Source organism: Lathyrus oleraceus, chromosome 1, assembly GCF_024323335.1.
Source record: "Lathyrus oleraceus cultivar Zhongwan6 chromosome 1, CAAS_Psat_ZW6_1.0, whole genome shotgun sequence".
Lineage (NCBI taxonomy): Eukaryota > Viridiplantae > Streptophyta > Magnoliopsida > Fabales > Fabaceae > Lathyrus > Lathyrus oleraceus.
The window spans coordinates 430,231,701-430,246,660 of NC_066579.1; the positions used below are offsets into that span (position 1 = coordinate 430,231,701).

Below are 14,960 nucleotides of genomic sequence, written 5' to 3' on the forward strand. Positions count from 1 at the left end.
GTGTGCTATTGGAAATGGAATATTCCATCGTCTCTTCTGGGCGTATCAACCATGCATCATGGGTTTTTCTTTTTGTAAACCTATTATACAAATTGATGATACATGGTTGTACGGGAGATATAAAGGAATGTTACTGATGGTAGTGGCACAAGATGGCAACAACTGCATTTTTCCAATCTCTTTTGCCCTTGTAGAAGGGGAGACTACTGAGGGATGGAGTTTTTCCCTAAAAAATCTCTGATTGCACGTTGCACCGCAACCTAACTTATGTTTGATCTCCGACAGACACCCTTCAATCATCAGTGCATATAATAACATTGATAATGGCTGGCATAATCCTCCTTCGACGCATGTCTTCTGTATTAGACATATTGCTCAGAATTTCATGCGGGAAATTAAAGATAAGGCGTTGCGGAAGAAGGTTGTCAATGCAGGTTAGGAATTATCAGAACCTTCTTTCAAACACTACCGTGAAGAAATAAGATTGTCAAACGAAGATGCAATACGGTGGATCGATAGTATTCCATTGGAGAAGTGGACTAGGGCATACGACAACGGTCAATGTTGGGGTCGCATGACAACAAATCTTGTGGCATCAATAAACTCTGTCTTCAAAGGCATCCGTAACCTACCTATAACCACTTTGGTGCATGCAACATATTTCAGGCTAAGGGCGTTGTTTGAAACCAGACGCTCCAAATGGAGTTCAATGTTGCAATCTGGGCAATTGTTCAGTGATGCTTCAATGAAATTCATTAGACATGAAGTTGTCAAAGCAAACACACATGTGGTTACGGTGTTTAATCGCACTAAAGTTTGGTATAGTGTTGCCGAGTCCATGGATCACAATGAGGGCATGCCGATGGGATAGTACAAAGTCGAACTAGATAGAGGTTGGTGCGACTGCGAAAAGTTCCAAACCTTTCGTACGCCCTGCTCCCATGTCATTGCGGCATGCTCAAAGGTTCGAAGGGATCCATCTTGCTTGCTATCTGAAGTTTACAAAGTCACCAGCCTATCAAATGTTTATAAAATTAGTTTTTTCGTAGTGGCAAAAGCGGATTACTGGCCAAAATATCAAGGGGACATCGTCTGGCACAATGAAGTTATGCGAAGGAAGAAAAATGGTCGCCCAAACAGCACCCGGATTTGAATCGAAATGGATACAACAAACAAAATGGTTAGATTATGTAGTTTATGTCGTCAGCCAGGTCACAATCGTACTAACTGTCCTAGTGTTGGAACGAGCACAACCAGATAAATTCAAATGTACCTCTGTTGCAATATATGAAAAACTAAATTTATTTCATATTATAAGTTTGTGAGCAAATATCATTACATAAACAATAACATAAACAATTAAAGCAACTACAATACAATAACTAGGCGATTACAACCATCAAAACAATTTTGAACATGTAATGCATCATCCTATGAATGTCTCGGTCAATCTTAATATCCACTCATTCACGCACTTCTCCATTTTGGTTGAACGTGGACACAAGCCATTGTACTCTTCTAATCCTTTCACCATCTCCAATTTCTCCATCTAACCAATTGTTCAACGTCCGATTAAGACGTTCAAACGAATTTGTATTTCATAGACGAATTTTTATCGGAGACGCAACGACGGAAAATATTATATCAGCATTGCGCTTGTGAATGTATTCAGACATGGTTAAAACACAAAAACTTGAAGGAGAGTGGAGTTGAATAAAAGAAAATATGATAGTAGGGGAAGATTTTGTGTGAAAAATATTGCATCCAATGTGAGGTATTTATAAAGATGAGGTATAAAATGCATGCGCCAAGAGGCTAGGCGCGCAACATGGAAAGACATGCAGGCGCCAGAGGCATTGGCGTCTCCTCTTAAGGCATCATGCAGGCGCCAGAGACATTGACGCCTCCTCATGAGACCCAATGCAGGCGCCAGAGGCATTGACGCCTCCTCATGAGACTACCAATGCAGACATCAATGCCTTGGGCGCCTCCTCTTGATCCATATGAGATGCGTCAGATGAACTGACACATCCATTTTTAAATGTGGTTATTTTGAGAAAAAATAAAAAATTTGTTATTTTAGAATTATTTTTAAAAAAATTGGTTATTTTAAAAAAAATCGTCTATTTATACATTAATTGAATTGTTCATTTACAAATGTAACAGAAATAGATTTTTAAGTAGATTAATAGATCAATCGGACTTTCAAAATGACCAAACTCAAACTTAGAAATAAGCCTTTGACAGATTACAAATTAGACTTAAGTTTTAAATTTTTTAATAAACCAAACTAAAACTTACAAAAACTTAACTCGGCTCACCCCTAATCACACGTGTGTATAAAGTGAATTTAATTAGTTAATTGTTGACACGTGTGTATTAGTCGGTTAGAGATAACCTTCAATGAAGTACATATAAGTAGGACAGAAGGATACATTTTGTAATTAACCCGTACTGAATTTTATCACTGTAACAAAAAAATCAGACCAACAATGCTCTCTTCAATATCTCTTTGTGTTCAATTCAGCACAGTTTTTATTGATTGCGTAAACATTGCATGAAATTCAATATAATCACCGTAAAATAAACATTTTATATTAGAAATTTAATTTTATAGTATTAAGAAATCATGGTAGATTATACTTATACGTTCAAGAATAAGTAGCAAACGTGGAACTAAACACACGTTAAATCTGTTAGCACTGATAAGTAAAAGTTGCATTAGATTAGACACCAACTAATTTGATTAAAATTAGGTAAACAATTCATTAAGAAACAACATTCTGCTAATTTTATGCAAATTCCAAAAATGAGATATTATTTTAAAGATATGAGAACCACACAATCTTGGAATTTGTCTTGAGTATATTTTAAACACAATTAAAAAAAGGATTTATGCCACGCAAGCAGCAAATGACCAAAAATATAATTAAAGATTAATCAATATGTTACATGTGTTAAAGTTTAAGTGTCTCAAAAATGAAAAGAGTTATTAAATAAAGGACCCACAAACACAGTTGTATTATTTTAAGCAAGATTAACAAGGGTTTATTGCTTAACCTTTGGTAATGTGATTTCAATAATCTTCAGGAAAATGATAAGTACAAAATAAAACTAGCTAGACAGTATCTATCACTATAGTCAAAAAAACAATCTTAATCATTCAGATGAATCCTAAAATTGTGTTTTTCCATCGTACAAGTGTCTGCATTGGGAATATGAAATGTTCATACATTTGGTTAAATCGCATTTTTTTTGTTTATCTTTTAGCTCAGCCACGACTACAAGATAATGGAGGTTCTAGAACTTGGCATTTAATTAGAAAAAAATTGACATTTTCTTGAGTTGATTTATTGAGTTTTTAATTTAGTTGTAGAAACAGTTAGGTTTGTTTAAAATAATAATTTAATAATCTCTATAACTACATTACATTATTGTAGTTTTTTTAATCTCTTAAGTTTTACTGTTGATGATATTTCATTTTTGAAGAATCTACGAGGAACTAATACAATCGTTATATTTAATTTTTTTTAATGTATAAACTCATTAACTTATAGAATAATAATTCAAATGTCATGATTTAGAAATTGCTTATTTCTAAATTAATTATTAAAATGATTAAGAGACACAACACAAGAATTTTAGTTGTCGTGCATTTGATTTAAAAAATATTAACAAGATAAAAAAAAAATAGGACTATCAATCGAATAAAAATTGAAATTTGTGTCTCTCGTTAAACTATAAAAACATTTTTAGTCTCTAGTACAAATAATTTAAAATATAAAAATACTAATTTACTTTTTACTAAATTATATTTTCTTTCCTCGTCCCCCGTCCCCCACTATCAATAAAATACTCTTTTGTCATTATTATAAATCATTCAAAATATAAAGACACGTTTGTTTTATATTATAAAAATATATTCTCTGTCATCCTCATTTAATAATATTCACAATAGAAAAATACAAAAATACCAGTTTAGTCTTTGTATGGGTAATTTAAATTACAAAAATATCATTTTAATTTTTAATAAAAATATATTTTCTCTCTTTTATTATCCTTTATTAATATTTGCAATACGAATACAAATTATTTATAATACAAAAATATCATTATATTTTTAATTTGTTCTCCTCTATTAATATTCACAATACGAAAATATGAAAATTCTCTCTCTCTCTCTCTTATTAGAGAGAGAGAAATTTGGTTTCAAAATCTGAATCAAGAAGCAAAATCAATAGTTGTATTGAAGTGTGCTATGCGAAAAAAAATCAAGAAGTCACTGTTGTTAGTAAAATGAAACCATTAAAATTATGGAGCTAACAAACATACATTATATACATACTAATGTTTTATAACGATTTAGCAAATTATAAAAAGCATAATTAATAACAAACCTTGAATATAATTCCTCAAATATCAAGCTCTACTTTACTAAGTAATGAAGATGATAATGTTAAGAATGTGTGGTTTGGGCCTAACTCAACCCTACAAAACCGGTTGGTAGAGTGAGGATTGCCCCCACTTATAAACACATGCTCAGGTCATATATTGTCCGATGTGGGACTCTTAACACACCCCCTCACGCCCAGGATTGGACATCTGGAGCGTGGAAATAAATGGTGGGTGGCCCGATAGCGGAAACCATAGTAGGTGGCCCACTGGATTTTAAACGAGGCTCTGATACTATGTTAAGAATGTGTGGTTTGGGCCTAACTCAACCCTACAAAACCGGTTGGTAGAGTGAGGACTGCCCCCACTTATAAACACATGCTCAGGCCATATATTGTCCGATGTGGGACTCTTAACAGATAAGTAGTCTCATGTATATAAAATGTTAGGGATCAATATCATATACTTTAAAAGTGCTTAACATAAGACTAGGACATGAATTCCAAGTCATTCAACCTAAGAAAGCATCGGTGTTCGAGAAAGTCATGGTAAAGTGCTCATGAATTAGACGTTTACTAATCCTCTTGTTGGGAGAGGAACAAACTTTTTTTCAATGAGAAACTTAGATATTTACTCTTGAATTAAATCTATGTTCCGTATCCCGTTAAAAGTAGACAAAATTTATTCTGAAAATGTAAAAAAAAATGCAAACGAAGAGATGAAAAGCTCATACCATATGATCGTGCAAAAACTAAATGTGAGAATCGATTATGTAAGAAACTGTTAAACAAACTGAATCGGTGAATGAATATTGTGTGACTTAAGCGTTGTCGCGATATGAAAAATACACAAGCGGATAAATGCTTGAATGACAATGAAGTAGCCACCGAAATTTAATTTTTAAAGACAAATGTCAATAAAACCCTCGAAGAAGAAAAAAAGGTAATCACAATCAAATTTAGGTGTTCGAGGTCAATTATGTGCAGGGAATGTATTAGCACCATGCGATATCCGTTGTAACCAACGAGAACCGTTTAATTAGTTTTGAAATAAATGTTAGCTTGAAACATTTGGTTTCTTCTCATTATTAAAAGTATTTACATGAAAGGAAAAGAACTAAAAAAAGTTTTTATTAGGGTGTTTGACGAGACGTTTTTATTCGGGTGCACCTCGAGTTCGCTTACTCGAGGATAAAAAGGTGTGCACCCAATTATCCCCTTTTTAATATGATTTTATTTATAAAAAAAGGTTTTAGAATTGTAATTAATATGTGGAATATGAATGCTCGAACTAGAATGAAGTGTATGCATCGTGTTCGATTATTCGGGAAATAAAATGGTGTGCATCCAATTATTTCCTTTTTATCCAATTCTAACTTCCGAATTTAAAACTTCATTATTATTATTTGTTTATTTTATGGAAGACGAACTCTTGAACTAAAACAAAGCGTACGCCTCACGTTCGATATTCAGAGAAATAAAATGGTGTACAACCGATTATTCCTTTTTCAACCATGTTTATTTATGAAACGTTGAAACTGTTTTAAAACAAAGTGAAAATAAATTAAAAATAAGTGGAAAAAAAATAAGAGATAAAAAAATTTGTAACTTTTAAGTCTGATATGAGAAAATATGAGTGACGGTCGTCACGCTGAAGGTCAGACCGTCGTGTATGCAAGTTTTGGTAAATATCAGTGACGGTCGTCACTGCACTGAAGGTCAGACCGTCGTGTATGCAAGTTTTGGTGACAGTCGTCACGCATGTGTTGACGTCCGTCAACACCTCCCGGATACGCTTTATGTTTTTTTTATGAAACAAAGCCCACCTTTCAGTCACTCACACACTTTTATTCATTCACACATCAACTTTCAATGATACATTACATGAATACAATTTTCTAAGTCACTCCTAATCTATAACAACACAATATTATACACTTCACATCAATATTTACAAAAAAAAAAAATGAAAAGTACAAACATAAATGTTTTGATAAACCTACACTATCAAGTTAGCATGTATATACTAATAATTTTGAAATGAAGGAGAAGCACTTACACACTCTAACAAGCAAGTTGAAAAATAGGAAGTTGTTGTTGGCAAAATGAAGGTGATGAGATTTTTATGAGAGGTGGTTGTTGTTATGGTGTAGGAGATAATAAATAGTGTTAAGTGGTAAGTGGTGGTGTATTTGTGTGGTGTTAGAGTGTATTTTTCTGGTTTTTCTAAGCTCTCTTGCTCTCTCTAAAGCTCTTGCTCTCTCTAAATTCCCTTTTCTCAATTTTTCCACCTCCTTTCAAAGCCACTACTACTAGTTAGAATATATAATGGTCCATTGGAGTTTCTTTTCAAGTGTTTTTGGCTTGTTTCTAAGGGAGACAAGTGTCAAAATTATGTAGCAAACAAAGCTACGCTCCCATAGCATCATGAGTAATGTTTTTTTTCATGCAAACGATAGTATGATAAAAAAAAAGTTTGGAAAAGTTTTCTTAGAAATAACGTCTCTCTCTCTCTGATTTTAAAACATTTATCTCTTTTTGCTCTTAGCATTCTTCAAAACTCTTCAACTACATAGTGAAACTCAAACACAAATACATGTATTTAACTATTAAGAATAGCATTATAGCAAACTTCTATTACCACCTAAACACCTAATAAAGAGGTTGTGCTCACCATTGATTACCATCGTAATTAAAACCTCTCTCTTTATACTTGAGTCATGACTAAGATGATAAATAAAAAAATTTATCCATAGAAAAAGTGATAATAATTACAAAAAATACACGCAACATAGTCAAGATTTGAACTCTAATTTTGATGGCTAACACTATCGTTTTTTTTTCCAGTTGCGCTATGATATATTGATTTTTTTTGAAAAAACAATCGATATTTAACTTTCTGTTTTTCGTGTAGAAATGTAGGTTTGGTGAATGTGTTTGAGGAATTATTTAATTGAATTATTTATTCAATGTAAATCATTAGGGCTGAATGAATGGAAGACACTTTGCTCCGCAAAACAATACCAACTTATATCATGACATTTATCATATTTTATTTTGACTTCACCATTGTTTCCTTTTCTTTTCACTTTCATGCATATAATAATAATACTAATCTCTACTTGTTACATATCTATCATGTAAAATAATTGAGCGAAAACTCAGCAACAAAGGTAGCAAAAAAACAGACACCTAAAAGTAACCTCTAATCATGTTCCAATTATTATACATATAATTTATCTTCCTTGTGATTTACATATAGTTATATTAATTAACATAGTTAAAATAATTAACATAGTTATCACATTCATGTGGTCTAGCAATAGCAAAATTCCAACAAATTCCGCTGAATCCAAGATATGTTCAACTCAAACACATCATAAGATTTTAATTATTCACCATGTTATATAGGTGGCATATTTTTTATTCATTGAATCATTATTCAAATGACATGAGAATGAAAACTTGCCACAAGAGAGAGAAGAGGGTGTATTAGTAAATTCATAGTATCAATCATTTGACATTATACTCAATCAAATAATAATAGTCATGAATCCAACCACTTATATAAGCTCTATTTCATAACTTATTTCCTACTCCCACAAAATCTTCATAGATACACTCTCATTCTTCTAGCCTTAAACTATGGCCAAATCACCATATCTAGATGAAGATTGTGTGAAAAGCTACAAACTAAAAACTCATAGTAGTAATCATGATAAGGCAAAGAATTTATCTTTTTTTGCTTCTATTTTCTCTCTTTTCATCTACATATCTATCTTCTATATCTTCAACCTTTCTCCTTCTACTCTCTTGAACAACAATATCTTTTGGTTTATCATGTCCAACACTTTAATCCTCATCATAGCTATTGACTATGAAGCATTCTCTTCGTCCAAACAAAAACAAGAACATCTCCATGAAGAGTATGTGAAACATAGTCATGAAATTAGAAACCATGTCTCATCAATTGCCACATATGATGAAGTTGAACAAGTTGATAAACAATGCATTATCAATCCAAAACAAGAGCTAGAACATGTTAAGAAAGACACAATTGTCCCGGAACGTGTGTTGGAAATTGTGTTACAAAATCAACCAAAGAAAAGTACTAATGATGATAGAACAAATGAGAAGAAAAATTCAACACTTCATTTGCAAGTAGAGGATGATAGTGGTCATAAGGAACATGAAGAGAAAGCAAAATTTCCTACTAGATCAATTTTCAGAAGAAGTAAATCTTATAGACACAATAGAGCCAAACATGTTGTGGTTGATGAAAGGAAGAAATCAGTGAGAAGGTTAGATTGTATGAAGATAGAACCAAAAGTAGAAGAAGAAAATGAGTTTTCAATGATGTCAAATGAGGATCTTAATAAGAGAGTGGAAGAGTTTATTCAGAAATTCAATAAGCAGATTAGACTTCAAGCATCAAGTATAAATTAATGTCTATATCAAATTAAGATGGTATTTTCAGTGTTAGAAAGAATCAAAGACTGTTCCTAACTTTTTTATGTCTTGTAGCTTGTGTAATTGCTTAATTAATGTTGTATTTTGGTATATAAGTTCTTAGTCCTATCTTTTTCTCATTATTTCACTTGTCTAGTTTCTTTGGATTTTGTGCATGCACCATCACGTTCCCTTTCAACTTTTTAATTTTTTTCTTATTAGACAAATTGAAAAAATGAGACATTCATTTTGAAGGGAAAAACTATTGGTTAAAATATTAGTTACTAACTTTGTAAATTATGAGTTTCTTTTAATCTTTTCCTTCCAATTTTAAAGAAAGATAAATGATTTGAAGTTCTTTCAAATTATATTTAGATTATATGATTCACTAATGTTTAAATTCTATTTTTTACTCAAATTCTTTCAAATAATTTGGTTTGTCATAAATATAATATTGTAGTTCAGGCTAATGTGTTACAATTGATCTTGGCCTAGTGTGTTGCAGTCACGTAGGACATACGAGAGGTCTTAAATGAAGACAATGAGATAGTTCATGTGCTCAGAACGTGAACAAGATCATCATGTTACGAGACTTCTTCAAGAATATAACACTTGTCACAATCTCTGATGTAGTAGGGTTAAGCTGATCAAATCCGAGAAAAAAACCTTATTCTTTTGCGTGTTTCACTAAGTCTAAAAGACTATATATATATATATCTACAGTTCTAGGTTGAGTCGCCATTCACAAATTACTAACTAGAGACCTCTTAATTGGTATATTGTCGATATGATCACTATTATTATACTCACAGCAAATACATAATTTATTATTACCACAAGTTTGTTACAAGTTTGAGTTTAACATGTAAATTATAAATTTATACATATTTAATAATTTATTTTTATTATAACTATAGTTTAATTTTCATACTTTAATAATAAAAGAAAAAATAACTAAGAAAATAGTCTAGAGATACAAACCTCTAGCATCATGCATGACTCTTATTTGTGAGAAGATTCACACATTTATCAATTTTTTCATATGTGTCGATGATATAAAATTTTGTTGGAGAAAGACAAGAAGTTTTCAAATAGAAGCCATAGAGATCAATCCACATTGCACACTTTCTTTTTTCTTTAACAAATTAGAGATTTTCTTTTTCTCTCTTTAAATCATTTATGAAATTGACAAAAACATTTTTGAATTTTTGAATCTAGAGTGTATTTTTCCAGGTCTCTAGATTTTGGGTTTTAAAATTGTTGAATCATGAATAAAAACAATGAGCTAGAATTAGAACAATCCATTAAATTACATGAAATTCAAATAATATGTTACATCTCAAACACCAACAATAAATTGTGAATAGTAAAACATCATACAAACACATATAATAGACCATACAAATTAGTTAATTCTTCACTGGGTCAATCATACACATTATGATCTCATCAAATGTCTTGGATACGCGAACATTAAGGGACCAAAATACTAGAAGACTTGCATTGCTACCCTCATCTTCCTCATTTGTCTCCTCTACAATGACTTCCTCCTCGGGTGGCATGGAATGTTGTCCTTCTGGAGTGGGAATCAAGTATTGAAGTAATATCTTAAATGCTACATCACATCCATGTAAAGTTTTCCAACCATAGAGATTTGGATGTCTCAGTTCTCAGAAGACAAAATATGTTCCAAATACTCAACATACTTCTGATCAATTTAGGATGACCTTATAATAGTTATAGTTGAGATAACATGATGTTTGAGAATATCTTGCATGCACCTAAACTAAAGCAATACTCACACAGACAAATAATGAACCTCACACGATCTACGTATGATCCAACCGAAAAATAAACATATATCATTTAGAGGGTGTTTCACTCAGTGAGGGGTTTAGTTCCTAAACACCGCATCTTGTGGTTGTAGGTGGTTTAGCCATTTTCTATATGGACTTGTAGTTCTATTCCCCTTTGTTGAAATGAAGACGCTGACACTGTGCTCAGTTCTTGTGTATCCCTAGTCAAACTTTCGTCCATCAATACTTTGAAAGTGGTGATAAATACAAGCCAACATTAATGTATATTAATTAGTAAACAATATTGCTTACTAATTAACTTTGAATAGTTAATTAAATAGTTACATGAAAATGTTATTTAAAGTAGTGTTATATATCCTGCTAGTTGCCTTATCTTATTTTTTGTTTGAGTATTCATCTCCTTATACAAGAAATCCAATGTTGTTGTCTCCTAAGGTTAATCATCCATGAGATCTAAATATTTGAAAAACCAAAGACATATCAAATGATTGGGCAAAGGCCCAAGGGCCTAGTACTGCGCATCGACCAAATGCCCAGTAACACAATGCCCGCTTACTCAACCTGCTTCATAAAGTCCAAAGTATAAATACCTTCATAAAGCATTTTTCAGGTACAAGATCTCTAATCTCCACCCTCATTATGATTATCTTAAACTCTAAACAGACTTGGACGTTGGAGTGTTAACCATACAGGTACCCCCTCTGAACCGTCGTATCGGAGATTGGCAACGTTGAATCAAGATTGACACTGACCAATAATGTTGATTTAAGATTAAAGCTTTCGGTTCAAGAAGCACCGTGATTGCAATCTTCGATCCACGATAATGCATCAAGGAATCACGAGCGAAGCTTTGCTCCACTATAGCTTCCGGGATTTCCTCCATTTTTTGTTCCACAATGGAACCGTGGTGCCGTTTATGGGAAACGAATTCTGATTCATGCAATCTCCACGATTTCAAATCCAAATTTTGACTCGCCAATGTGTGACATACTCGTGACATAGAATTGGAATCATGTTCAACCTTCTGATTCGAACAACCTCTACCGATCTACACACTCTGTTTGATTTCTTTGTTTGCGCCTTTCTAAATCTTGAAAGCAATAGGGCATGAAGGTAAGCATAGAGGTTCATCAGGCCCTACCTGGGCATAATTCCACCGTCCAGATCTACGATCTCCTCGAAAACCTTGCAGATCAAAGGGAATGATGATATTAGATCCATATCTAGGACACCTCAGAGAAGATCCAAATCCAAAGGTGTCAGTTTACCTGAACTTGGAAAGGAAGTTCGGACCCATCAGTCAGACGCCGATCATCCACCGACCGCGAGATTTAGTTAATGTATTTAAAAATTATTGATATAATAATGAAATATATATATATATATATATATATATATATATATATATATATATATAAATATATATATATATATATATATATATATATATATATATTCTAATCATCTTTTTGTTGCTCTGTTTTCTACCTTGTCGCATCTTCAGGGCACCAAAAAGCAAATGCAAGTCACACAAACTAGGGTACAACCAATGCAGTTGACACTCGACTCTGGATTCTGAGGCGCTGCCGGAGACGCTTTGCACGTCTAACTAAAGCAATCAAATCTCCTCAACACCTTACGTGCCTTCAAAGTACAGTGGTGTTGTAAGAGACGTTTTGCACATCCGACTACAACAATCAATTCCCCATAATTCCTTGTGTGCCTTATGTCGCGTTGCGAAAAATACCTGAGCGCATCGCACGCTCGAAGATACAATAGAGTCGCCACCGAATTTTATTTATTCTCGAAGGAAAGGGAAAATATCGATAAAACCCAAGGGGGAAGAGAAACAGGATGAGGAAGACGGTTATGCAAGGGGAAGGTATTAACATCCCCCACATCCTTTGTACTCAACGAGAACCATTTTGATTGTTCTTTGCGCGAATGAGTGTTATTATCTAAAGGTTACTTGAGAATGGTTAAAAGGGGAAAATAAGTTTATTAATTAGTGTGCTCGTCAAGGATTTGAACCCCCGTACCTACGTATTCTCATCATGCAATAAAAAAATCAGAATTCTGTAGTTCGTGGTAGAAAATACGGATTTGTTGGTTGATTTTAGGGAACAGTTATAATCGTATCCTAGAAGTGTGTAGACGTTAGCTGATTCTGATCCTTACTCGGATGCTCTAAGTTTTTACTCTTACTGCTAAGGAACGGATTATAACATTTCTTTTTAAGAAAAGAAGAGTTGTTTGTTTGAGAAAGGTTTGTGTGATAAAATGAAAAAGAAAGAGTTGCTTAAATTGAATTAAAAAGGAAAGAGTTGCTTGAATGGGGAAAGTGTTGTTTGAATTGAAAGAGTGTTGTGGTGAAAATGTTGTTTGGATGTTGTGAAAGTATTGTTTGGACCAAGATTGTGTTGTTTGAACCCATAAAATAGGTGTGTCTGAACCAAAGAGTGTGGTGTTAACCAATAGACGGTGATTAGCCAATGCAAAATTATAGGGTTTTGCCTAGATCCGGGGATCAAGATCTACAAGAAAGGGGGTTGCCTAAAAACAGGGCTTATAGGGAATGAATGATTTGCCTAAGCATAGAGCTTACAGGGCATGCATGAGTTGCCTAAGCATGGAGCTTACAGGGCATGAATGAATTGACTAAGCATGGAACTTACAGGGAATGAATGAGTTTCCTAAGCATGGAGCTTACGTGGCAAAAAAGAAAAAGGTCTGCCTTGATGGAGCTCACAGGGAAATGCATGAAGGTTGTCTAAGCGTGGAGCTCATAGGGAAATGCATGAAGGTTGCCTGAGCATGGAGCTCACGGGGCAATGCATGAAGGTTGCCTGAGCATGGAGCTCACAGGGAAATGCATGAAAAAGATTTTTAACTGTGAGAGATGGTTAACTTAAAGAGAGGGGTATGGTTCAGAGATGGGTACTTAACCAGGATAAGGTGGTCAACCCAAAGGGAGTATGAATGTCTAAAGAGAATTGTGTTTGGTCCAAAGAGAAAGGTATTGTTGATGTTGACTGTTGAAGTGTTTGTGGGTAAGAAAGTTTGAAAGTTATTTGATTTGAATTGCATTAAAGTCTATGAACAGAGGCGAATGCTTTGAGTGATTGTGGCCTACGTCCCGTATTCAAAGATAATCAGAACAAGGATATAAAAAATTCTTCTCATTCTTCTCCATTGCTTAAGGCTCGTGGTGCGCAATTTGCGTCGTAACTGACAAGTGTTTGCAAGACTAGAAGAGTCTTTTTGTTTTTCAAATCAAGGTGTGCTTGAAGGATGAAGCTAAGAAATGATCAAGAATTTGATGTCCTTTCTGTCTCCAAGGTCTTGGATGTGAAGCTTGAGTTGACTTGAGTGTGACTTAAGATCTAGTGTAAGTATAAAGGTCTGACCAAATCAGGTGATCATGAGACTTATGATCACTTGACTGAATATGGGGGACATGAAAATTATTCAGGACATGTCTAAGACAAATGTAATCAAATGATCAAAGGTACATTTGATCCACTAATTAATCATGGATATGATTAGATTAAGCATCATCCAATAAGCACATGACATTATGAAATGGAAACATGGCATGAACAATTGAAATTAATCAAACTTAAACCTAAGTCCTAGCATGCTAAGAAAATGGAGTTAAAGCCAAAAATTAGCAATTAAAATCAAATTTAAAGAACAATCATAATCAAAGTCTAGTTCAACTACTTTTAATGTGTATATTTTTCTTAAGTATTTTTTATGAATAAATGTGTATTTAAAATATATAACAAAAAGAATAAAATAAAATAAAAAAGCATGCTAAAAAATGTAGGGAGGTACAGTGGACTGGGGAGGTGTAGCCAGTAAGGGGCGTTGGGCTTCAGCAATGAAAGCCCAAGATTGTATTGTTGTTGTTCACATTCAGCAAGGCGTGTATAGTGATTCCAGGGGTGTAGGAAGTAAGTCCATGGGCCTTATGTCTTCTGAAGCCCGTCGTGCAAATCCAAGGGGAGTGAAGTCTTCAACAATTTTCATTTCACGGTTTTCAGCTTATGCAGTTAGTGTAGGTTTTTTGATGTTAAGAGAGTTAATTAGTTAGTGAAGTTAGGAATGTTAGTTAAGTGAAATTGAATGTATTAGTTGATGTGAAAAAACAGTTAGGATGTTAAGTGATGGAGAATATGGTAGTTGATGAACTGCTATAGGCTATAGAATATGATAGTTGATGAACTGCTATGGAATTGTGTTAGAATTGTATGAAATTTGTAAAGTTAATAGGTTAGTCAAATGGTTGATGCTTGGGCTG

The 14,960-nt window shown here is 33.4% G+C and overlaps 1 protein-coding gene across 1 annotated transcript; it reads left to right on the plus strand.

Annotated features, from left to right (window-relative positions):
- Positions 1-8,000: 8,000 nt before the first annotated feature.
- On the plus strand, positions 8,001-8,869 carry LOC127079747 (uncharacterized). Its single transcript, XM_051020120.1, has one exon. The coding sequence runs from the start codon at positions 8,037-8,039 to the stop codon at positions 8,835-8,837; it is 801 nt and encodes a 266-aa protein (XP_050876077.1). The 5' UTR covers positions 8,001-8,036; the 3' UTR covers positions 8,838-8,869.
- The last annotated feature ends 6,091 nt before the right edge of the window (positions 8,870-14,960 follow it).

What these genes read in the sequence shown, in the direction of transcription:
- LOC127079747 (XM_051020120.1), top strand. Translation starts at nt 8,037, where the DNA reads ATGGCCAAATCACCATATCTAGATGAAGATTGTGTGAAAAGCTACAAA.